At 25.6% G+C, this 24,251-nt stretch overlaps 1 protein-coding gene across 5 annotated transcripts in view; it reads left to right on the top strand.

Moving 5' to 3' along the window:
• LOC129612523 (protein encore) overlaps window positions 1-24,033 on the top strand; it is a 109,768-nt gene extending 85,735 nt beyond the window's left edge. For 2 of the 5 annotated variants that reach the window (XM_055526173.1, XM_055526174.1), the window contains exons 3-17: window positions 11,542-12,859; window positions 13,773-13,914; window positions 13,983-14,133; window positions 14,202-14,609; window positions 14,683-14,930; window positions 15,981-16,208; window positions 18,203-18,285; window positions 18,349-18,747; window positions 18,842-19,011; window positions 19,118-19,360; window positions 19,430-19,778; window positions 19,835-20,671; window positions 20,735-21,978; window positions 22,159-22,258; window positions 22,317-24,033. In XM_055526173.1, coding sequence (XP_055382148.1) covers window positions 11,542-12,859; window positions 13,773-13,914; window positions 13,983-14,133; window positions 14,202-14,609; window positions 14,683-14,930; window positions 15,981-16,208; window positions 18,203-18,285; window positions 18,349-18,747; window positions 18,842-19,011; window positions 19,118-19,360; window positions 19,430-19,778; window positions 19,835-20,671; window positions 20,735-21,978; window positions 22,159-22,258; window positions 22,317-22,381 — 5,985 coding nt within the window. In that variant the 3' untranslated portion in view covers window positions 22,382-24,033. The remainder of the gene's footprint in view (window positions 1-11,541; window positions 12,860-13,772; window positions 13,915-13,982; window positions 14,134-14,201; window positions 14,610-14,682; window positions 14,931-15,980; window positions 16,209-18,202; window positions 18,286-18,348; window positions 18,748-18,841; window positions 19,012-19,117; window positions 19,361-19,429; window positions 19,779-19,834; window positions 20,672-20,734; window positions 21,979-22,158; window positions 22,259-22,316) is intronic. The other 3 variants (XM_055526176.1, XM_055526175.1, XM_055526177.1) reach the window with 3 other exon arrangements.
• The last annotated feature ends 218 nt before the right edge of the window (window positions 24,034-24,251 follow it).

The raw sequence follows: 24,251 nt of genomic DNA, 5'->3' as shown, positions 1-24,251 counted from the left end.
AAATTTAATGTGAAAATTTTAAATGTTGCAGCAAAATTGTCAACCATGCTAAAGCAGTAAGTCGTATTAGTTATTGACAAGGCTTCTTTTGAGTAAAATATTCTTAATTTCTGATTTAAATGGCGTCTGGAATGAAATTTGGTTCATAACTCTTAAAAATATGAAATTCTTTCTGATAACTTTTTAAAATATGAAATTATTAAGTACAGTTTTTGTTATGTGTAGATGACAATTCATTTGGAAAGTGTTTTTTTTGTGTATCATTTTGACAAGAAAAAAATTCACTTTTAATATCAATTCAACTATAAGAATATTAAAATTAAATTTTGTCAATTTGTTTATTTCTCTACATTACATCATGATAAATACAGTTGCTTACTATACGACAAGGAACAATAAGAATTTTTAGTGTGGTAGTCTTTATTTTATAAAATTTGTGAACACAAATGTTCTTTCATGAATAAATATTTTTATCGAGAAAAAGAAAAGATCAGAAAAAAAAATTGGATATTTTTAAACTTGTTTACTTTTAACAGGTGTTTTTAATAATAACATGAAATTTTAACATTACATTAAAATTAAAGAAAAAAAAATTAATATTTAATTCATAAAATATGTTTATGCTTACTCAAAAAAACTGTTATAGCACACATTATTATGTACTTACTTATAGTTAAATTCTCCAAAAACTAAAATAGCGTAAATGCAAAATGTTTAAATTATGTGTAGTGCGAAATATTCAAAATGACATTTACTATGACAATGCTAAATCGAAAATTAATAGAAAAGTGAAGCACAAAGTGATATTGCTGCATATTTTGTTAATTTTCCGTTCCGCTTTTCAACAGGTTGTTTAAACAGGTTCTTCTTGTCAAATCAAAAAATGTAGAAGGTTTGCCAAAAATTGCATTACTAAAGTTATTGAAAAATTTGGAGTAATAAAATTTTCTCGAAATAAAGTTTTTGTGCTTAGACCATTTTTTCTTTAAAAATGTTGGGGTAATATATGGGTATAAAAATATGCTTTGTACATATAAAAGACATCATAAATTTAATACAAAAAAAAATTATTTGAAAAGATGTTTTAAGTGCTTGATTAGGAGTAAGTAAACTATTCAAAACGTTTTGTTTTTAATAATAATAAAGGAAACAAAACAATTGAGTTCGATTAAACTACTCGTATATGAAAATTATAGAAAAATGTCAATGTAGGAATATCCGCTTAATAGTCAAGTTAAAAATGCCACAAAATTTGTGCATGTAAATAAGGAAAAGTAGCAAAACCTACAAGAATTCAAAATTGTTTCTTGTGTGTGACATTAATAAAATGTCAACTGAAACTTCAAAAAAAAAAAAATGACATTTCAAAATCCAAATAATTGTGTTATTAATTTATAGGCAAATGTTTGTATGACTTTTACGGGTTTAAGCATCAATTTTTTGTGCAAGAAAAGGAAATTTTGTTTCATATAAATACTGGTAACTGTTCTAAAAAATTTGAACAGCTATGCGAATAGGACTATACGTATTAGAAAAATTAATTGGAGCAATCTGGGACTTGAAAATGCTAGAATAAAAATATTTTTTGTATAAATTTTCTGCAACCTAATAAAAATATTTTATAGCATACAAGTATTTATTTGTACTGAAAATCGAAATATGTAAGCATTCTTTCTGGCTTGTGAAAAAAGTTTGTACATATTCCAAAAAATATAAGCTAAAATCAATATTAATCTAAAAATAGTTTTGTTACTTACGTATATCCATACTGTTTATATTGTAGGCGGTGAAGTGTTGGTTAAAGTCCACTTTTCCAAATAAATATGAGCACTAACATATTATTACTGTCAATATTTACAATCAATTCGAATATTTTGAAACTACTCCGATACCAATTGAAATAACATACATACTTTTTTATGTCATATTTATTGTAAATAGACGTCATAGACTTGTTTCATTTAAAACTTGTGTAAATTTAATATTTAATAGTATTTATTTATTCAAATATTGTTTAGGTAAAATTCAAATATAAAGATGAAAAAAAAATTCTTGTATTAAAATTCTATGTTATTAGAACAGTGTTAAATAAATAAGTATAATGCTATGGAAATTTACAAAAATTCAGTACACCGATTTTTTGACAATTTGAGCCGAGCAACTTAATTTTAAAATGCTCTTATTTAAAAAAAAAAACAACAAAATGAAAACAGTGCTTATATTAAAGTGCGCAAGATTCTATTTCAAGGTATTCTAAATATTATTTATGGAAAAATTCAAATTTTGAGTATTTTAGGTTGCGGTTCTTGTAAGCCAAGCTTTAACTCAATGAAAGAAGTTTGGGAGTATTTTGTGTTACTACAAATTCGAATTCCCTGCATGTTATATTTAATTTGTATTCGGTCAAAGTTTAATTAATTTAATACGCAACTTAGTACAATTTTAAATTTAATCTACTCTAAACCGCTTATTTTTTGACTTAAGCAATTTTTCTTAAAAACCACAGAATTTTTTTTTAAAACGAATGTTTGCTATATTATTCATAATATGAATATTATTGTGTTTAATCAAACTTTACTAATATTATTTTATTTATGTCATTGCCATACCAACAAATTTTGACTCAAAATAAACATAAAAGAGAGAGCATAAAAGTATTTATTAATTTTATTTCATAATTTTCTATGTTCTCTCTAAAACGATAAGTTTGTCAGATATCAATAACAGATGGCGCCAATTTTGAATTAATGCAAAATGAGTTTCATATTTCAAATAAATACCTATGTATATGTATGTATATATACTTTCTTGTCACTTTGGATAACAAAATTTAAGGCTCAAATTTACTATACCTAATATTTATATTCGGAAAATTTGTTCGGAAATTTTCTTAAAAAAACATTAAAAACTGTACAAAAGATGAATTTAACATTATTATGAAATTTTTCACCAGAGTATCTTATGCTTATGCCTTATGTCAGGTACAAACAAGTTATAAAAACTTCCCACGAAAGGAATTAAAAAAATTTTTTTTTTGCCTATGTACGTTCGTATATGTACATTATCACATACGTATGCAGGTACAAAAAATATTGCATGTACAATAAAACGTTTTCATTTAAATATAAAAATGACGATTGCGATAGCAGTTATTGTAATGACAGCAACAATAAACAATAATCGCAAAGCGTTTTTACCATAAACAACAAATTTATAGAGAAGATTGAGAGAAAAAAATAATATGCGTGTGGTTGATTTTTTATGTTTTTTGCTCTTTTTTTTTTTGTGCCGTAAAGATTTTTTTTTATTTCGAATATTTTTGTGGCCTTTATAATTATAATCTTTAAACTTATACTTAAATGTAGGTGTAAAATAAACGTAAGTATGTATGTATGTGTACACAACTATATTTACTTTTAAAAATGTAAATTTCAAGGAAAAAAGTATAAGGTCAAGAGATCAAATAATTCACTTTCATATTTTTATTTCACTTTCTTCCTTCCTGTTTATATTCCCCGTTTTTTTGTAATATAAGTTAGATGTTTTTCTTAAATGTAATAAAATGAACATAATAATGTTCATTTACAATATTAATATACAGTCCGGATAAATTGAGTTTTAGACAATTAATTAAGTAATTGAAATTGAGCTCATAAATAAGCTCAAGTTTGAGCTTTTATTTTAAAATATTTAGAAAAATTAATTTAAATACGAAAATGATAAGAATGATCAATTTTCTTAGACAATAAATATTTTTAAGGTTCAATATAAATGTAGGGAGCACAATAGATTTATATTTCCTGGTTGCGGTGCACTGTTACTTTTTCTTTGCAATCTACAATCTTCAATATAAGGGCAGCCAAATTTTCGAGCCATCGAATTTCAAAATTTGATCTTTCTGGTGGAAATCGTTCCCTTTTGTAACGTTTTTTCTTATAATTTCGGAAATGTGACTTTCCGGCTTTTTCTGCTTTTGAAAAATCATTTTAAGCCTATGAAATTCTTTTTCTCTTGAAGCACGATCGAAATTCAACGTTTTTGTTTATAAGTGCAAAATAAAAATTTTCCAAAAAATTTTCTTTTATCTCTTGTTTACTCAAAATTGTGGTTTTCAAATTATTTTGCACCTGTCTAGATTCATTCTCTCCTTCTGCTTTAAGAATTTCATTTAGTTTCGGATTCCTCGTATTATTTTGTTTATACTTTCTAATGATTCAATTTATTTCGACCCAACTGTATACATACATATATGTGTATTAAAACGCTGCCACTTACATTAAGAAAATTTCTATTGTTTTATAAGCTGTAATTTAAGTTTTATAAATGCTCTTAACATTTTATGTTAACAAAGTTATTAAAAATTTTTTTTTTTGTTATTTCAAAACCAAGCGAAAAAGAAAGGGTTTTTTTTTATTTTTGGGAAAGAAAATTATTAAAAAAAAAAAGAAAAATTGAAAATTTCATTGTTTCTTAACTGCTAACAATTCGGTTCTCATATTTGTACTGAGCACTTAAGATTTTTGTTTTTGAATTAAAACATAATAATTAGCATAATTTATTCATAATATGACCTTTAATTAAGGCTCTATTTAAACCAAAATAATCAAGAATTAAATCATAAAAAAAAGGACAAAAGAAAAATTCGTAATTCATTTTCCAAAATCGCGTTTATATTTTCCATGTTGAAAAACTCAAGTACAAAAAGCAAAAAAAAAAAAAGAAAAGTTTTGTTTTTCTATTTATTCTTAAAGTTTTTGCTGTAATTTTTGTTTCTGTTTCCTGGTTTTGTTGTTTGTTCTGTTTGTTTTACACAATGCCTAATATCTTGTAAAAATCCACAATTTTTATTATCTTTAGTAATTAAAATGCCATTAACTTACTGGTTGAAAGTAACACATTTTTTTTTTCGTATAAAAATTCTTAATATTTACACGGCATTAAATAAATACCGGGGAATGAGACATCACAAATACATTTTTTTTTTTAAATAAATACAAATATGTTGAATTAAATCATTTGTTCTGTTCTAGTATGGAACAAACTTATTCGTAGATTATTAAAAGGTTTTAATGTCGATAATTAATAAATTGCATTCACTAACCTAAAAGTATGCAACGAAAATCCTTTATTGAAAGAAAATTATTTGAAATATTGATATTGAACAATTCACGTTTAATAAATTAATAGAAGGTGAGGTAGTGAAGGTCGTGATTGCATTCTATATTGTACACATGTAAAAATTGATTACATGCTATTGTAAACATGTTGAAAGCCTGCCCCCATTTAGCAGATATGACAGCGCATACTAGTATCGGAACATCGAAGTTACTCTATTTTGTAAAACTCTTAAATTATTGGCATTTATTTATATAAAGGAAAAATCTGGAATTTAGATTTTTTTTCAACAGACTGTAGCTCAAAAACGAATATATACCTGCAAGTTACATATATGACAACAATTTTTGACAAAAGCAACAATATTTTGACAGATAAAGATAATAGTTTGACATTAGTTAAAATAAATAATTACTTGTCAATTAAAATTATGCGTTTTCTAATCAACGAAACCACATTTTCCCACCAAGATCGAGTTTAAGAAAAGTCCTAAAATAATTTAATCAAAATTGTTTATATTTAATTTAAATTAATTTCTTTTACACATTTATTTTATTAATTTTGATCATGTATCATACAAAATAATTGCTGATAAACTAAAAAAATAATTACCAAAAAAAAAAATGATTCATTCCGTCGACGTCATTTTTCAATTTATTCAACACTTTAAATGAAATGAATGGCATAGGTAGACCATACAAATATTCTAATATTTAGTCATGTAGGAAGTATATCAGTTTAATAAGTAGATATGTGCATAATATAGACAAGTTTTTATTTTAATTAAATTTATTAATTATATTATGTCTGAAAAACAAATATAATAAAACATAATATTTTTATAATTAAAAACAATAAATTAAAATTTAGAATAATTCAAAACATAAAAATAAATTTGTTTAGGTACAATGGCTATGCCCTATACATGAGAAATTGATCTGCTCCGAATTTTTGCCAAATTTCTGAGTTCTTTTGTTTCGTTTTTCTAAATTTATATTTAAATAATAAATGAATCACACTCATTTTAATATTTGAAATTAATTTTAGAAAAACAAAAAACAAAATTTACAAATTTTATATTTTAAAATAAAAATTTTGCAATAAATTTAAAATGAAAAAAAAAAATTAACTAAATTGTAAAGAAAATGCGAATAAAATTAATTTTCTCTTCCCAAAATATTTCTAGTATAGCTATACATAATTCACAATGATTTTAATTAATTTTATTATTTTCAATTACTTATGTGTGCATGTATACATATATAATATGTACGTACTAATAAAGGGTATCCGAGACTCAAAAGTTTTTCAGCAGTAGGCTAATTGAATGTCCCCGGTTATTATTACAATTAGTTACATTTACTTTTTAACACCTAGCCATAATTTGCTTCTCCGGCCCTACTTGTCGAGTTATTGAGCCTCAAGTGGGGTTCATTTGTATATGATTATTGTTAGGCCTAATTCGAAGTTTGGATGGATGACTATCTTGCGAAGCATTTGCATGTGCCTTCTATGAGGTCAATTTTGGAGTATGCCTGTCAGGTTTGGGTACCCTATCGTGTGGTGGATGCTTCTCGTTGAATCTATTCAGAGAAAATTTCTGCGATTTGTTTTGCGTGGTTTGGGCTGGCGTGATCGTTTTAGATTACCATCTTCTAAGGCTTGGTTGATGTTGATCAATTTTGTAATTCTTGAGGGTGTGTCGTTAACCTGAGGTATATCCATCAATCTGTGTCGGGATCTATTGTGGGTCCTTTGTTTGAATGAGTTTCTGTTAGGGATAACGTATGGAATCTTAACGGTTATACTAGAATGTTGCGTTGTGACTTGTGTTAATTCTAATTCACAACTCTACTTAACCTACAACATCGTTTATTCTTCTCTCTCTTTCCTTTAAATGGCAACTCTGTTGCTTGATAACTGATAGTTGCTGAGTTTGCAACTAAATTATGTTTTTATTTGCGCCTTTTGTTAATGTGCTTAATGCTTGATCTATAAGCAACGGTTATCTAATGTTAATAATTAACTTGTGAAAAAGCTAAAGATATTGTATATCACCCTGCTTCGGAAATTCCGTCGAATCTCGGACAATCTGCGTTTGTTTTTAAATATTTATATAAATATTTTCAATTTTAAATAATTTTCCAACAAAAACAAAATTGACGGAAAAGTGAACAAAATTTTTTTTTTGTACTTGAAAAATTTTTCAAATATTCAAAGTAAAAATTAAAAGGTTAAAATTATAATTATTTACAATTAATTATGCATTAAAAACAAAAACAGAAATCGTAATAAATTTTAATTGAAATTTTTCAAAGTATTTCAATAGTTTTAAAAAAAATTTAATTTATATTTTTTCACAAAATTTCTTTACAAAATTACTGAAACATGAAAGGTCTGTGTTTTTACTCAAAAAAAAAAACATTATAATAAAACATAAGAACAACAACAAGAATCTATAAATTGTAAATTCATAAGGCGAATTGGATTAAAATTTTCAAAAATAAATTTAGCAAAATATAAAGCACATGTTGTTTGTTACTAAGAAATTTTTAATGCTCATACCTTCTTTACCTATTAATTTTTTCTCAGAAAATATTAATAATTTTATCAAAAATTTGTTATTAAACATATTGTAATTTCCAAATTGCCAAAAATTAAAAGAAATATTTTGCAAAAAAAAAGCACATTTCCATATTTCTTTTTTGTAGTTTAATTGAGAAACATTCTCAGAAATCTTATTACATACGCTGTAGGAATTTAAAAAAAATTAGACTGTCATAAGAGTAAATTTGGATAAGGTTGCCAATTTAATTAAAAAATGTAATATTAATTTTCGATGAAAATATAATTTATACTGTTACTCCTTTACTTTTATTAGAATTTAAAACTGTTCTAATAAATCATAAAGAATAACATGGCAAAAAATTGAAATTTTACTAAATTTTAAATGGAATAACTACGAAATTTTGAATAATTGAAAAATTATTTATAATTCTGACGTAGTAAGTCTATCAAAAACTTGCATTTAAAGTCTACTATAATCATAGCACAAGGACTTTAAAAGAGTTTAGTCCGGTGACGGGCAGATTGAAATTAATATACACATTTTTTCAATTCTTTTTTAGAAGTATATAATAAAAATTAAAGAGTGACAGAAAGAATTTCCACTTCATTAAAGATAATGTCGTGATTTAAATCAATTTATTGTTATAAATTATTAAAATTAAAAAGTAAAATTTAATAAAGTGTGGAATTTATTGATCAAATATAAAATAAGCATATAAAATCAACTCATATCAAAATTTTCTAATTGTATTCATAAAAAAAAAAATAAAGAAATTTCTATATTAAATCGGATTTCCTAATCACATTCCATCATAACCTTTGATAATATTATAAACACATTTTTTAAATTTCCCAGTTAGTCATTTCATGTTAAAGGAATGTTGTGTGCCTATTGTCATGTTGTTTATTATTCCTTTACATTTTATTATTGTTATACATAACCTACATTATTTATCTCTAATTGATATTTTAACTTTTTTCGAAAGTGTACTTCGTATTTTGTGTATAGGTGCACAATATAAAAAAAAAATCAATGAATTTCTTAGAAATCGTTGATTTTATTATTTTTGATTTTTCTCTTCTTCCTTTAAAACAATCATTTGCAATGACTGTTAATTTTTCTTTTAGAGACCATTAATTTTTGTTGATTATATTAAATAAATTTTCTTTTTTTTTGTAAATTTCTATTGTAATGTGAAAATTATGAAAATAAATTATTGTATAATTTTGAATAAAATATTTAATTTTAATAATTAATTTAAAAATGTCATTTAATAACACTGGGTCAATGTTTAATTTACTTAAACTACTTAGTACTATTGTTTTCTAGTTTTGAAACTGTCAGTTAAAATTAAATAAGATATTTCACTGTGTTTATTACAAAAAATTCTATTATCAACTATCAACCAGTCTCTTCCTCTACAGTAATATAAAATTAAAAACAGTAAAAAGGTTGAAACTTGCCAAGTACAGTAAATAAAGTGAAAGCATAATAAATGTAAGCATATAAATTTCACTCGATTTGGTGAGAAATTTGGCAGTTTACTGTCGAAATTCACGAAAGGAAAATTGTGACAAGTTAGTAGTAATAAATTTTACTTGAAATTTTGTCAAAATTAACCTTACACTGGCAATGATATTACTCTTTCACTTATACACTAACAAATTAATTTTTGCAGTAAGTTTACTCTGAAATTTGGATTTATTTTTTTACAATACTGCTATTGAATATATTTATAGATTCTTATAATTATTTTAGCAATTTTCACCCTGATACTTTTTTTTTACAGTGGAATTGAATTAAGTAAGATAATTATAATTATTTAGGTACATACTTATAATAAAGTCATTCAAACTACAATGGCAATCTAAAATTTAAAGATGGTAGATAAGAAATACAAAGTATTATGCAGTTTATTACCAACTTATTAAAATTTTCATTATGTACTCTATCTTCCTTTTAATTCAAAAATATAAATGTATTTGTGTACACATAAACATATATACATATATAAATTGCATCATATGATGTCACAAGTTTCTTTTTTTTCTTGTATTCCTTTTCATTTATATCGTCATTCTTGTCTTTGAACTTTGATATTTAATGCAAAAAAAAACAAAAAGGCGTGTACATAATACTTTGCCAAATAGTAAAAAAAAAGGAATGAATATTGTATAAAGTTATGCTGAAAATATTTTTATATAGCATGCATAGCAAGTGAAGACATCATATTAAAAAAATTTTTAAAGAAGATGATCATTTTGTGAATTAATATTGCTTATTATAAATTTGAATAAGAAATTTGTATTAGAATCAGAAGGAATTTGAGTTTAGTGTTTTAAATATTTAGGAATACAAACAAACTAATATTAAATTCAGACGCAAAAAGTTGGATTAAATATATCTTTTATAGTATTGTCATTCAAACGAGAATTCAATTCGTCAAATACCCTAAAAGAAAATTATTTAACGGTTTCAAATCACATGACCTCCACACTCAACTGACATGTCACAAACTTGAAATTAACTACTTGTCAAACGCATTCTTAATTTCGTACCTAATATTGATTAAATATTAGATAATGAGAAAACGTGTTATTCAGGCATCACCTGAGAATTGCAATGAATGACACATAATATGTCAAAAAACTAAAATACGAAAAACCAATTAGTAGTAAGTATTTACGAACCAGTAGAACTTAGCAACCAGTAGAACAAATCAAAATATCTAAGTTAAAATTAAAGTACTTAATTGAAATAAATAGTGATAAATATTCGTAAGAAATTGTTCCACATAATATTTCTTACGGGCTACAAGAATTCTTATAATAATCAAAATATCTACCCAAAAATAATGATAACGCATGTTTTACTAATTTGCATCCTCAAATTCAAAGTAAACCAAGAACCTACTATTAAAAACTCCATTTATTTTTTTTTACATTTATTTCTCTAATGAAATTATCAAAATTAAAATCTTGGAATTTATTGATTTTTTTTTATATTAAGTACCTTTACTTATGTCTTATATAATATAGACATAATTTTTGTAATATATTTTTTACAAAAAAAAAATAAAATGTTATGTTACTTGAATTTCAAGTGCAAACAATTTAGTTTTAACCCACATACACTTACACTACAAAAACAAAATTCAATCAACTAGTATTTTAGCATATTTTTAATAATATTTCATGAGGCTTAATCAATACAACAAACACACAAATCGTATATTTTTCATAATAAGAGCACACACATACAAAAATATAAAAGTGTGTTTAGTAACATCGCATTATAAACATAACGTCCTTGATATTAACCTTTTCGTTTTTGTTTTGTGTTTTTGATTAATTTTTGTAAGGTAGTAAATGCACACAAACAAAAAAAAAATTCTTATTCCTTTTTAGCATTTAATTTTAATTTTCATTTTATATTATCGATCTGACATATAACCTTTTACTAACCTGCGTTAACTAAAATTTTTTTTTATGATAAATCATTTATTTATAGCATTTTCGTTTCTGTTTAGAAAAGAAAATATAGAATTATTACAGTTAACATAACAGGTAGGAATTATTTTTAATATCAAAAAAAAACTTTTTTTTTTGATATTACAAGTAAATTAATATTTCATATTATTTTTGTTTACTTAATTTTGTTGTAATAATAAATTCTGACATACTTATTAAATTAGATTAATTTTTTTGCCTAAAGATGGCTAAAATTTATTTACATTATATATCTTATTTTATATGACATTTTAATTTTATTCACAATAACAATATAAATATTTTGTGCCTTATGCAAGTTGAAATTGAATATTAAAATAATGCAATTAATTATTGTTTTTATTTTAGGGCGGACTTAAAGGTAAAGCTTTAACACGGAGTCATGCAATGCGTGAAGCAGCATCACCACCGCGTACACCTACACCAAGATCAGATCAATTATCTGGGTTATCACCGATAACATCTGGTAGTAATCATCCTCCATCATCACCAGAAATAAATGATTCCAATACATCAAAAATGCATGTACAATCAGTATCTTCGGTAACTCAAACAACAATGGAAACTCCTTCAGTTATAATCACTACTCAACAACAACAATCGCAGCAGCAGCAGCAACAACAACAAATTCAACAAAATCAAAATCATTCAAATGTTGTGATATATTCATCAAACGATAATAATGCCAATTCGGGTAACGTGATTTGTAATGATGTCGATTTTCCAAAATTAACACCACCGAAATCATCAAAAGGTGCTCGAAATCGTGATAATGCTAATAACAATAGTAATAATAGTCATAATAACAGTAATAATGTTAATAATAATGGAAGTGGTGCTGGTGGTATTGCGAATAATGGAAGTGGTAGCGGTGGCGGGAATAATATTTGTAATAATATCGGTATGGATAATAATAATAAAACAAATAATAATGAGCATAAAATACATCAACAACAACAACAATTACAACAATCAATTTCTAGTGGAGATTCTACAAATTATATAAATGGCAAAAAGGTTGTAAATGATAGCTCAAACATAAAATCTCCAAATAATCATAATAATAATAATAGTAACAATATTAATAATAATAACATCAACAATAGTAATGGACAAAATAATAATAATTCAAGTATTAATTCTATTAATAATAACAATAATAATAATAATAATGATAACAGTAATATTCAAATAAATTCTTCATCAACGAATACATCAAATCGAAATAACAACAATAATAATTCAAATTTAAATAATAATAATGATAGTTATATAAATAATAATAATAATAACAATATTATTAATAATAATAATAGTAATAATAATAACAATAACAATAGTATAAATGTATCTGTATCACAACTAAATCCACAGGCTAGTCCATATATTAATAATTCACCGATTAGCCCTCCGGTTACAGCATTATCATACGATAAAGATAATCGATGTCCACGTAATGAAAGTCAAAATAGTAATAATTCTGGTAATTATTCACAAGAAGATAGTCAAAATTGTGTTGAAAGTCCAAATGAGAAAAGTGATCGTTTAAGTAAAAAACATCGGAATGGAGCCAATTCTAAAGGTACAAAACCCAGACTTAAAAATATGAGTGGATCATCTTCTAGTATGGAAGGTGGAAATAGTACGTCTGGATTTATATCTAGAGGCAAGAATTATTCGAAAAGAAATTTTTTGTTTTTTATAATTTTTTTTTTATTTTAATTAGCTTTATTCATGTATGTGAATTTGGAATTTTCACTTTTGTTGTCTATTTTAAAAAAAAAAAAATTTGGAACAAAAATAATGTTGCACTGCATTTTTCAATATTTTTTATTTATATTTGTGTGCATATAAGTACATATAAAATAATTTTCTTTCCAAAATATTTAGAAAATTTAATAACTTTTGCATAAAATTCATATATAAATTTTTACTACACTACTCTGAGAAATTTCATTTTAATTAAAAGACGTACATTTGTAGTTGTCCATAATAATTTGCCAACTACCTGCAATATATTAAATACCAGGATATTAGATTTGTTAAAACATTTAACAAATCATTAGATTATTTCTGAAATTTCTTAGAAATTACACCTTTTAAAATATAAAATAATTTATTTACTCAAAACTTCCTGAAAACTGACCCAAGCCTTCTTATTCAGTTAATTAAAAATAATAACAAATTTTTAAACTAAAGTTTAACAATTTAGTTTTAAGCCCTTCCACAACACATAGATAACAAAAAAAACCTAAGCAAAATTTTGCTCTTGCCTTATTATTTTACTTATTTGTTTATTATTATTAATCCGTTGTATATACGCATGCATTCAAAACGCTTTTACATACATAAATATTTTTTAGCACATTTAATTCTTGCAATTGACATAAACGGGATAAGATTTAATTTTTAAAATTATTCTATCAATTTTTCTTGGCTCTCTATAATTTAAGGAATTTTTTTTTTAGCTTGATTCTTTGTTATCAGATAAAAGTTATTCACGCTAAAAAAAAATAAAAAGATTTCAACTTTTTTTTTTTGACCTTTTAATATTTTTAATATTTGTTTTTAATTAATAGATAGTTCAACAGAACAATTTACTGATCAAAGTGGCATCGATTTGGTGCAATTCTTTAAAGAAACATTAAACAAAAGTCCTAAAGACAGAACTACATTAATGGAAATTGAAAAAGATCTCATTGAGCTTGCCCATGACAAATCGTAAGTTGTAAAATTTTTACATATTATATAAAATACCTAACAATTTTTTTTTTATACTATTGGTTTAGTCAAAAAGAACTTCGTTTTCAACCAATGTCGTCATATAAGCGTATGTTAATTCATAGAGTTGCAGCATTTTTTGGTATGGAACACAATGTAGACAAGGCAACACAACAATGTGTTATCGTCGCACCAACAAAAGCAACTAGAATTCCAGATGTAAAATTAAAAAAACAAATTTTTAAGAAAAAAAATTAAATTCTAAAATATTTTCTTTAAATTTTTAGATTCGATTTAAACAATTAGTGCGTGATGAACCACGTAAGTCTATTTTAAAAAGAGATACTCATAGTTTCGATGAATCGAGACAAGGTAGTTATTTAGGTGTTGATCGTGGCGTTTTAGACCGCAAAGCAAAAAGTTTTGAAGAACGTGAAGAAGAATACCAAAAAGCACGTCGTAGAATATTCCGTGGCCGTGAAAGTATCGAGATGGCTGAAGAACAATATTGGGGTTGGTCCAATAGCGATAATGGTAGCAATGGTGGAGGTAATTGCGGTCCATCACCATCAAATAGTGGAGGTGGAAATAGTGGCGGTGGCAGTGGTAATAATGGAGGTGGTAACGGCGGTAATAACAATAATAATAATAGTAATGAATCATCACGTATACGCCAAAATAATAAATTATTAAAAGTAAATAAAATAAAAATTAAATTATAATATTTTTATGAAAGAAGTTTTTATTTAATTCAAAATTTATTTTTAGCCAATGGAACGACAAGATTCACGTCAAAATGTTTCGAAATCTCATAATAATTTTGGTGGATACGGAGGAGGAGGACCATCATCTAATGCTCCATCACAACAACAGCAACAACAACAAAATATGCAACCATTATCAAGAAATGATTCATTAAATTCAAATAAAAGCTCAGGTCAACGTGCATTTTCAAAACAGGATTCAGCTGGTAGTAGTAATGCACAATCATGGCGTTTATCACCATCAAGTAGTGGGTAAGTTGGAAGTTTTATGTTTTTTTTGTATATGTAGTGGAAGTTATTTTTTTTTTTTTTTTGGGTTTTCCCTTTCCTAACCACTTTATTGTTTTAGAAAATTTATTTTTAGTTTCAAATTTGTATCACATTTTAATTTTCAATTTATTTATTTATTTTTTTTAATTAATCCTAAATAACTTTTTAATTTTATTTTTTCAAAATTAATTATTTAATAACATTAAAGAAAACAGCGTAGATATGTTAAAAATAGGAATTTAAAGAGATTTTTTTTAAAAATAATAAAAAAAATAATATAAAGCGGAAATAAAAATTTCATACTTACATTATCATTTCTTTAATAAGTTTAAATTTTTTATAAGTTTATTATAAATTTTATATTTTTGGTTTTCATTTAATTAACTTATTTTTTAAATAGTTTAAAGTATTCCATAGATAATATGAAAATTTTTAAAGAAAGAAGTAATCGTACGTTATTCAAAGAACGAATACTTTTATGTATTCTCCCTTGTGGTTTAATGGAATCGATAGTAGCGACTTGTTTGTCAGCTTAAATTCAAAATTGAGAAACGAACTAAAAACTTAATTGACGATTTTTTTTTTAATGTATATGAAAAATTCGAAAATTCTCTTCAGATTCGAATACCTATTGTTTTTAGATTCAATGCGAAGGATGAAGACCTTGATAAATTAAGAATAATTTCGAATGTATGTCAAATAATAAATACTTATTAGCTGTTCAAAATAATTCTAAATAATTAAAATTTTTAAAGAAATTTCAACAATTTAAATTTCGAAAATTAAAAAAAAATAATAAAATACTTTTTTATGGAATACTTTATTTACCTTTTAATTTTTTTCATTTTGTTTAAAAATTTTAATTTTAAACTAACACATTATTGCTAGGTACAAAATTATGAAATTTAGAAAACGAATTTTGAAAGAAAAGCAACAAAAATTAAAATGATCTCAATTTTATTTTATTAAAACAAAAAAAAAAGCAGTGATTATCTTTGTGTGTTTATTTTTCATTCTCAAAATTTTGTATAGATATAAAACACAAACACAATCTCTGCGTTCTGATTCCATAACTCCTTCACCAACTGGTGGTTATGGTAGTAGTGATGATCATACGTCATCAGAACTGTTAATTGAACAAACAACTGCTGCCCCTGCCTCTTGTGGTGTTGTATGGGCCGTTACTGATATGGCTAGTGTGCCAAGAGGCAGTGTTTTAATAAATCCGCATACATTGCAACCGTTCGTCAATCAAGACGGGTAATTATACCAAAACAAAAAATTACAAAAAAAAAAAAATAATTATTTAAAGCATTTTCCCTTGTTTTAAAATTGTTTTTTTTATATATAATTTTAAACATTGTGTTTCTTTTAAGGTTATTTAACTGTTTTTTGTATATCTTTTTGTTTGTTTCGAACTTTTCCAAGAAAAAAGTTCAAAAAATTTCTCACTAATATTTTAATCTCACTTGCTTTAAAATTGTTTCTTTTTTAATTTTTTTTTAAATCTTAATTGTCTTAATTAAAAAGGAAAAAAAAAAGACGAAAAATTTTTTCTAGATTGTTTTATTTGATATTTTTAGCTCATAAATATGTCGCATATTTTTTTTAAATATAATTAAAGCCATATTTATGCAAAAAATATTCTAATAACGGCAAGACTCGAAAAAATTTTAAATATTTTGAAGTAGATTATAATGCATTTTTATTACAATGCGTTAACACACAAAAAAAAAATGAAATGCTTTTCCACTGCATTAATTTTGCAAAGTTTAACTTCACTGAAAGTTCTAAGCCAAACATAAGCACTACTTGTTGAGCACTAAATGAAAAATAACTTAAATTTTAATTAAATATTAAGAAAATACTAAACTTCATGAGTTTGCTTAATTCTTTTTTTTTTGGTTATATTTTTAGTTTTAATTAAAAATTATTCAATTTTAATTCAAAAATCTTAAAAGTTTTACGTGTTAAATGACATGTTAGTTAAAATTTTGAAATATAGTGAAGAAAATAAAAAATATAATTGCTATTAGTCTCATCTGTTCTCAACAGTTTTTCAAGTATTTGGTGTATTATCTCTTTTAGACGCAGACGTACATTTGCGTGCGATTAATAAGACTTAACAAAACAAACGAAGCACTTTACTTTCTCTGAAATTTAATTTCATTCTTTAATGCATTTTCAATGCTCAAGAGATTTGCGGCGATTTAAACTTAATTTTTAAATTAAATGCACATTCAATACTATATAAAACTTTCTTTATATATGTTCAAATTACATAATTCAAATTATTATGCTTTGTCTAATTCTTACACTTTACTTTGTATTTTCTTTTTCAAAAATTTTGTTGTTATGTACACTTTTTTACTTAAAATGGAATAATGATTGTCGGCTTTTATATATTGCAATGATGTTTTACAAAAATATTTATACATATATTGTAGGCTCTAGATTCAAGATTAGTGTATTAAATTTACCTCTCAGATTGTATCAAGCATAATTTTTAAATAGTATAATAAGCTCACTAATTTAATACTTATATGAGTCTCGAAACCAAGTCTTAGAATCTTACATTTTTTTCATATTTAATTAAACATTTTTATAGAATTTTAAGCTTATTGCAACTGTATTTTTTATTGTTTAAATTTTAAATGGCGAAATCAATTCTTGGCTTGAATTTTTACAATTTGTTATTTCGCTAACTATTATGAAAAGTATGTATTTATATGTCAGTTTTGTCTTTTTCAATGTTTAACTTTCTGTTTTTGTTTTTTTGTGTTTTACATCAATGCAAAATGAAAATGATTTACTTGTACTCTAATATTTGTACATATTATTTAATGTATATGATTAAAATGAAATCAAATTAGAGAAAAACACGCAAGCTTTTATATTCTTAGAGGAATTTTGTTCTTTTTTTTTTTAATTTTAATATTTTAATCATTTTTCTTTAAAATTAGTTTAAAATAAAATTTTCGGTGGCTTTTGTTTTCGCCTAAACTAATTTCACATATTCTACACAGAAAAAAAAAAGAAAATTAATTTTGAAAAAATAAATATAATTAATATTATAATATAATAAACACTTAATAAATATTTTTTAAGTCAATGTGTACAAAATTAAAAATTTTTAAATATGTTATAATTGTAAATTAATTGAGTTAATAAAATTTCAATTATAAATGTTTTTTTTTAAATTTAAAATTAATGTACATTCATAATGTTACTTTTCTTTTCTTTTTGAATTTTAGTTCTGTATATCATTTTGACCCGTCCAATTTACCGCCTAATCAATCGGTGGCGCCTGGAATGTACAACAACAATCCAAACAATAGTAATAATATTAAAATTGAAATTGATAATTATTTTAATAATGAAATAAATTTAAAATCTGCAGCTCATCGTAAAAATAAAATGGAAAGACAAAAGAAATCGTCATCAACAGAACAACATAATAACAATTGTAGCAACAATGCTAATACACCATCGCCAGGACTCTCTCATAGCGTAAATTCAACAACACCAACTCCAATCGATCCTGTAAATGGAACTAATTTAATGAATTCAAACAGTAATTCAACTTCAACTGATACTAATACAACTAGTACAACATCAATAGATAATATATCAGAAATGTCGGGTCAAACAGTAGTCAATATAAATCCAAATAATAACAATAGCGGAAATATTATTCAGAACAATATTGATATTGATGACAATGATGATGATCTTGATGATTCATCAACCAAAGAAAATCAAATTATGATTAATCGTGAAATGGATGATATTGAAGAAGGTAAGAATAAATACAGCTCTCAAATTTTCAAACTTTTTTCGTTTGAAATCTTAACTGGCGTTTATTTTTTAATTTTACATATTTACTGTTTTAGAAATAGTTACAAACTATGAAGAATGTGAAAAATCAACTCTTAAAGTTGATGATGAATTGAGAAATTTACAGGAAAAACCAAAGTTTATAAATCAGGCAACTAGTCCAAATATACCAAGTCCCGAACCAGAATATAATCTGACTACAACTGTTATTATTCCATCCAATGAGGTATATAGTTTTTGATAATTAATTAAAAAAAAACATATTTTCTTTTTTATATGAAAAGCAAATTTTCAAATTTGATCCAATTGTAAAATGGAAATTTATGTTTTAGGTTGGAAAACCAAATATTAAAAGCTCAACTAGTGATAATCAAACGCCTATAAGTATCAGTAATGTTTCGACAAGATCAACACCATCCACGACATTGACAGATAATAAAAAAGAAGAAACAAAAACAATTAGTTCAAATATTCCAATAATGAGCTATGCAACTGGATATCAAACATTAGATGGAGCCACTGTTTTTCAACCTGCTGGAACTGGTCCTTATACCACAACAACATATCAACAAGGGGTAAGTTAAAAGTGAAAAAATATATATGTATATCGTAAAATAATTCAAATATATAAAATTAAAATTTAGCCCGATGGTAGTGTCTACGCTGTACCTCAGCAAATGGTTTACACATATCCACAACCAATTGATGGTAGCGAAATACAGGGTTACTTTGTTTATGATCAGGGAGCTGCAGCACGTGATGGTACTACACTTGTACCAACACCAGTATATCAACCAAGTAGTGGTACTACGGTTGTGCCTGTGGCAGCATATCCATCAGCTCCATTTGGTAGTGCCCCAATTTATCAACAGCAAGTTGTTTATACTCCAGAACAATTTCCCAACACAGTTGCAGCACCGGCTGCTACAGCAGCTGGTCAAGTACAGCAATATCCGGTCACATATCCTGTTGGATATTCTTATCCTTATAATGGTAAGCTAGTATATTAAACCGTGTATTATGTCGTAATCCATTGTAATTATGTTAAGGTTACTGGGGTCAAGCTATGACATATTATGTGCCTCAACCGCCATTAGCAAACGCGGTATCTTCGTCAATAATTCCGCCACCACCGTTACCTATCGTTGCCGCCGGCACAGCATCAACCGCACAGACGGTGAACATTGGTAGCAGTATTAATCCACCAAACAATAGTAATAGTAGTCACAGCGGGACAGTAAGTGGAAAACGAAATACACCGCCACAGCAAACACAACAACATAGTCATCATCATCATCACAATCATAGTAACCAACAACAACAGCAACAACAACAACATCACCATCATCATCACCACCAGCAACAACAGTCACACCACCAATCTCATCATACTCAAACTCCATCACAACAACAACAACAACAGCAGTCACAGCAACATCAACAACATCAACAAAACTTGAGTGGTCAAAGTAGTCAATCTGCTACCCCAGCAAATGCGACATATCAATTTGCAACTACTACTTCAGCTGGAGTACCAGTTGCATTAACAACTGATCCTAATGGACCAACAATGTATGCCATTCCGCAATCAGCAGTTTTTCCAAATGCTATGCTTCCTTATGGTCATCCACCTCAAGCTCAACTTGTGCCGACGACGCAAGCAACTCAAGCTACACCAGCTGGTGTAATTACACATCTTCCTCATCAATCTCAAACTGTGATTAGTCCTATGATTGCGCAACCAGCTGGAGCAGGACCCCCAGGATCAATACTGCCACCACAACATCTTTCTATCGATCAAACTGGCACCATCTCGATTCAACAACAACCACATACAAATGCTATTACACATTCTATTTCAACTAATGGCAATAATGCAGTAACTGGTATATTTTAATTTTACTTAAAAAGAGAAAATATGTTATTTATATTTAATATTATTTCTACAGGTAATCATGGTAATCGCAGCTGCACACCACAATCAACACCGAGCACACCTGTCTCAACAACATTGCCAACAATTAATCATCACCATCATCCCCCACACAGAAATAATCCTCCATTATTTGCTACGCCACCGATGATACCAAACGGATTTAATTCTCAAATAGCAAATAATCCTTATCAACAACCACATTACACAGAAACACATCAGCATCATCATTCATCACAACAGCAGCATCAGTTTAATCAACAGCAATCGCATTCTGGTGCTACTAATTCGGTATCTTCATCGTCCTATGAAAAGAAAAATTCCTATTCAAATGTTAAAAAGAATAGTGGTAGCAATAATAACCATAATAATAATAATCATAATAATAACGGAGGTGTTGGAGGCTATAATAGTAATAATTCAGGAAATCGTCAAAACGCATATTCAAATAATATAAATAACAGCAATCAACGTAAAATGCATGAAAATACAAATAGTTCCGTAAATAATTTTAGTAACAATAACAGCAGTAGCACAAATAATTCTAATAATAATCGTCAAATATATAATACAGGCCAATCAAACAATAATAAACGTATCAATAATATTGATAAAACTCAATCTTCGACCACAATTGGTAACGCTGGCGCTAACAATACAGTCGGAGTTCAAAATATTAGCAGTACAAATTTAAATTCATCAGCGACTGCTGCTTCAATCACATCAAATAATAATAATAGTGCACAATTAAATTCCGATATAAAACCTCGCCCTGGTGGAATACGACAGAAACCGGGAAATCTTGATTTTAAACGGAATGGCAGTCAACGTAATTCACCCAGCACAAATTCAGCTGAAAGCAATAATAACTCACCGAACAGTATTGCGTCTAGCCATAATAATAATCATAACAATAACTTAAATCCAAATGCTGGTGGTGGTATACCGACTACACCAGTTATAATGACAGCCGTTACTGCTACAGCTGCACCAGCTGAGCATCATCAACCCCATCCGCAGACGCATCAGCATCAGCCACAGCAACAACATCAACAAACAATGTATATGACAAGAGGAGCGCACATTCCACCAATGCATACACCAACTGCTGCTGCTATTGCTGCTGCAACCGCGGCTGTTGTTAGTGATGCTGCAGCTGCTGCTGCTGCCACACATCAACCTTTAATTGGTGCATATAATCATCATCAAGTTGCGCCAGGCGGCATGTATTTTAAATATGGACAAACCTATTTCGCACATGTATGTATTGAATGTTATAACAATTGATTACAATTTATAACGTAAATTGAATTTAATTAAATTTCTTCCTATTTATTATTACTATAGCTAGCAAAAAATATAAAAATCTAATTCTCTTAAATAAGATTTAAGTTTATTAATAATCTAATTTTTTTTATATTTAATTTCATTATAATGTAGCCATCAGTGGCGACATTGCCAAATAATCGAAGATCACCACCTAATGAAATCAGGCCATCATTGACACCAATATATTCGACGGTGAATATGATGCTTCCAGGTAAATATTAAAATACATCTATTGAAAATTTTTAAAAATAAAATAATTTTCATTTTAGCACCAAGACAGATACAACCAAGGCATCCAAATCCCAATTATAAAGGAAATAAACCGTCACGTTAAGTTTTAATTAATGCGTTAAATTAAGGATAATTCATATTCTTTTCTCTGCCTTTAATATAATTATTATTATAGTTTTCCGATTCTCTTTCCTTTACTTTCTGTTTCTAATAGTTTTAAAAGTAACATTTTAAGTACCATAAATATGTATTAATATATATAAATACTATATATATATACAAATAGACATATATATATATATTTACATAGTAAAAGTTAAATATCGTAAAAATGAATAAAATTCATTTACAGCAAAAATGTTCAAAAAAAAAAATACAGAAGAAACATAAAATACAGATATAAAAAAGTTCAATTAAAAAAATATTTAACAAATATAATATATTACAGGATATTCAAAAAGTGAAAAATAATAACATAAAAAAAGAATAAAAATAAACATTAACCATATTAACACTATATTTCCAAAATACATCGTAAAACTTCTCTAAACAAAATAAAAAAAATAGGATCACATCACGCTATCATAACTAAAGTCATTATAAATTACGTTAATATTAATTTAAAAAACAAAAAAAATATTAAATATAAAAAAAAAATAAATGCTAAGATCTCATTATATTACGATATTGGCGTGTGACTTACAAAAAATAAAAAAAATAAAGAATTGAAGTATAAAAAAAAAGCAGATGGTATAAATTAAAAGCAGTTAAAATTATAAATAAATGATATCCGTAAAGAATTAAAAAAAAAAAAAAAAACTATCATATATTTATTATTTTATTACAGATTTATATCATAAATATTCATGTATACAATTATATTTCTACAAATTATATTTATATACACATATAAAAAATAATTTGTAACTGAATTGCAAACTAAACCTCATGTGTCAACAGAAAATAGAAAAAAATTTAAATGACTATAATATTAATTTTATATAATTTATATACAAAATACACACCAACAAAATTAAAAATAAAAAAAAAGACAAAAAAACAATTTACACATCAATTTTCGCATTACTAAAAATAAAAACGACCTTATTACATATTAAAAAATAAAAGTACAATTATATAACAAAAACTGCATATATACTGGGTATAAATTCATTAAATATGAAGTTCTACTGTTGTTACTTACCAAATGTAAAAATTTAAATTACAAAACAAAAACTATTTTATATGATAAATGATAATCTGCCGAACAATGAAATGTCACTCAGTTTATCGAGTTCATCGATGAAAAAGAAATTTCCTCCATAATTTTGTATGTTTTATGAAAACATACAAAAACATACTTTTCATATATACAATTTCTAACACAATTTACAATCTTCAATTTACGAGTGTTTACCAAAATGCACATCTAACGTCGTAGCAATTTAAATTGTATTGCTGAATAAATTAAATTGACATTACATCTGCATTCTTTGTAAATGTTCTATTAGTCAAAGATATTAACAATAAAATTCATTTCTATATTATATCAATTTATTGTTTATTGTAAAATATAATAAACAAAAATTTCCAATAAAATATATGACCTATTTCAATCCATTATTTTCTTTAACTTTATTACAAATTATGCATAATAATTGAAAATATATTAAATTTATTGAGATTAAATGAGTAATTAAATATATAAATGGAAATTATTAAATTATATTTTTTTTAAATATAATAAAAAAAATGGTTGTCAGATAAAATATAAAATAATTTCATACGCAAAAAAAATTAAAAGAGTAAATAATTTTAGAAATCTTTATAAAGAATTCGACTTTTGTAATCTATTATAATTTATTCAACTAAGTTCATGAAGTTATACATACCATAACTTTATTAAAATCATATTAAAAGTAAAAACTTCGACTTTCAATTACTGAAATTTAATTAAAAGAATTTTTTTTATT

Source organism: Condylostylus longicornis, unplaced genomic scaffold (genome assembly GCF_029603195.1).
Source record: "Condylostylus longicornis isolate FDR11 unplaced genomic scaffold, ASM2960319v2 ptg000074l, whole genome shotgun sequence".
Classification (NCBI taxonomy): Eukaryota; Metazoa; Arthropoda; class Insecta; order Diptera; family Dolichopodidae; genus Condylostylus; species Condylostylus longicornis.
Note: the sequence above shows the minus strand (reverse complement) of the source record. Positions and strands in the feature narration are given on the sequence as shown.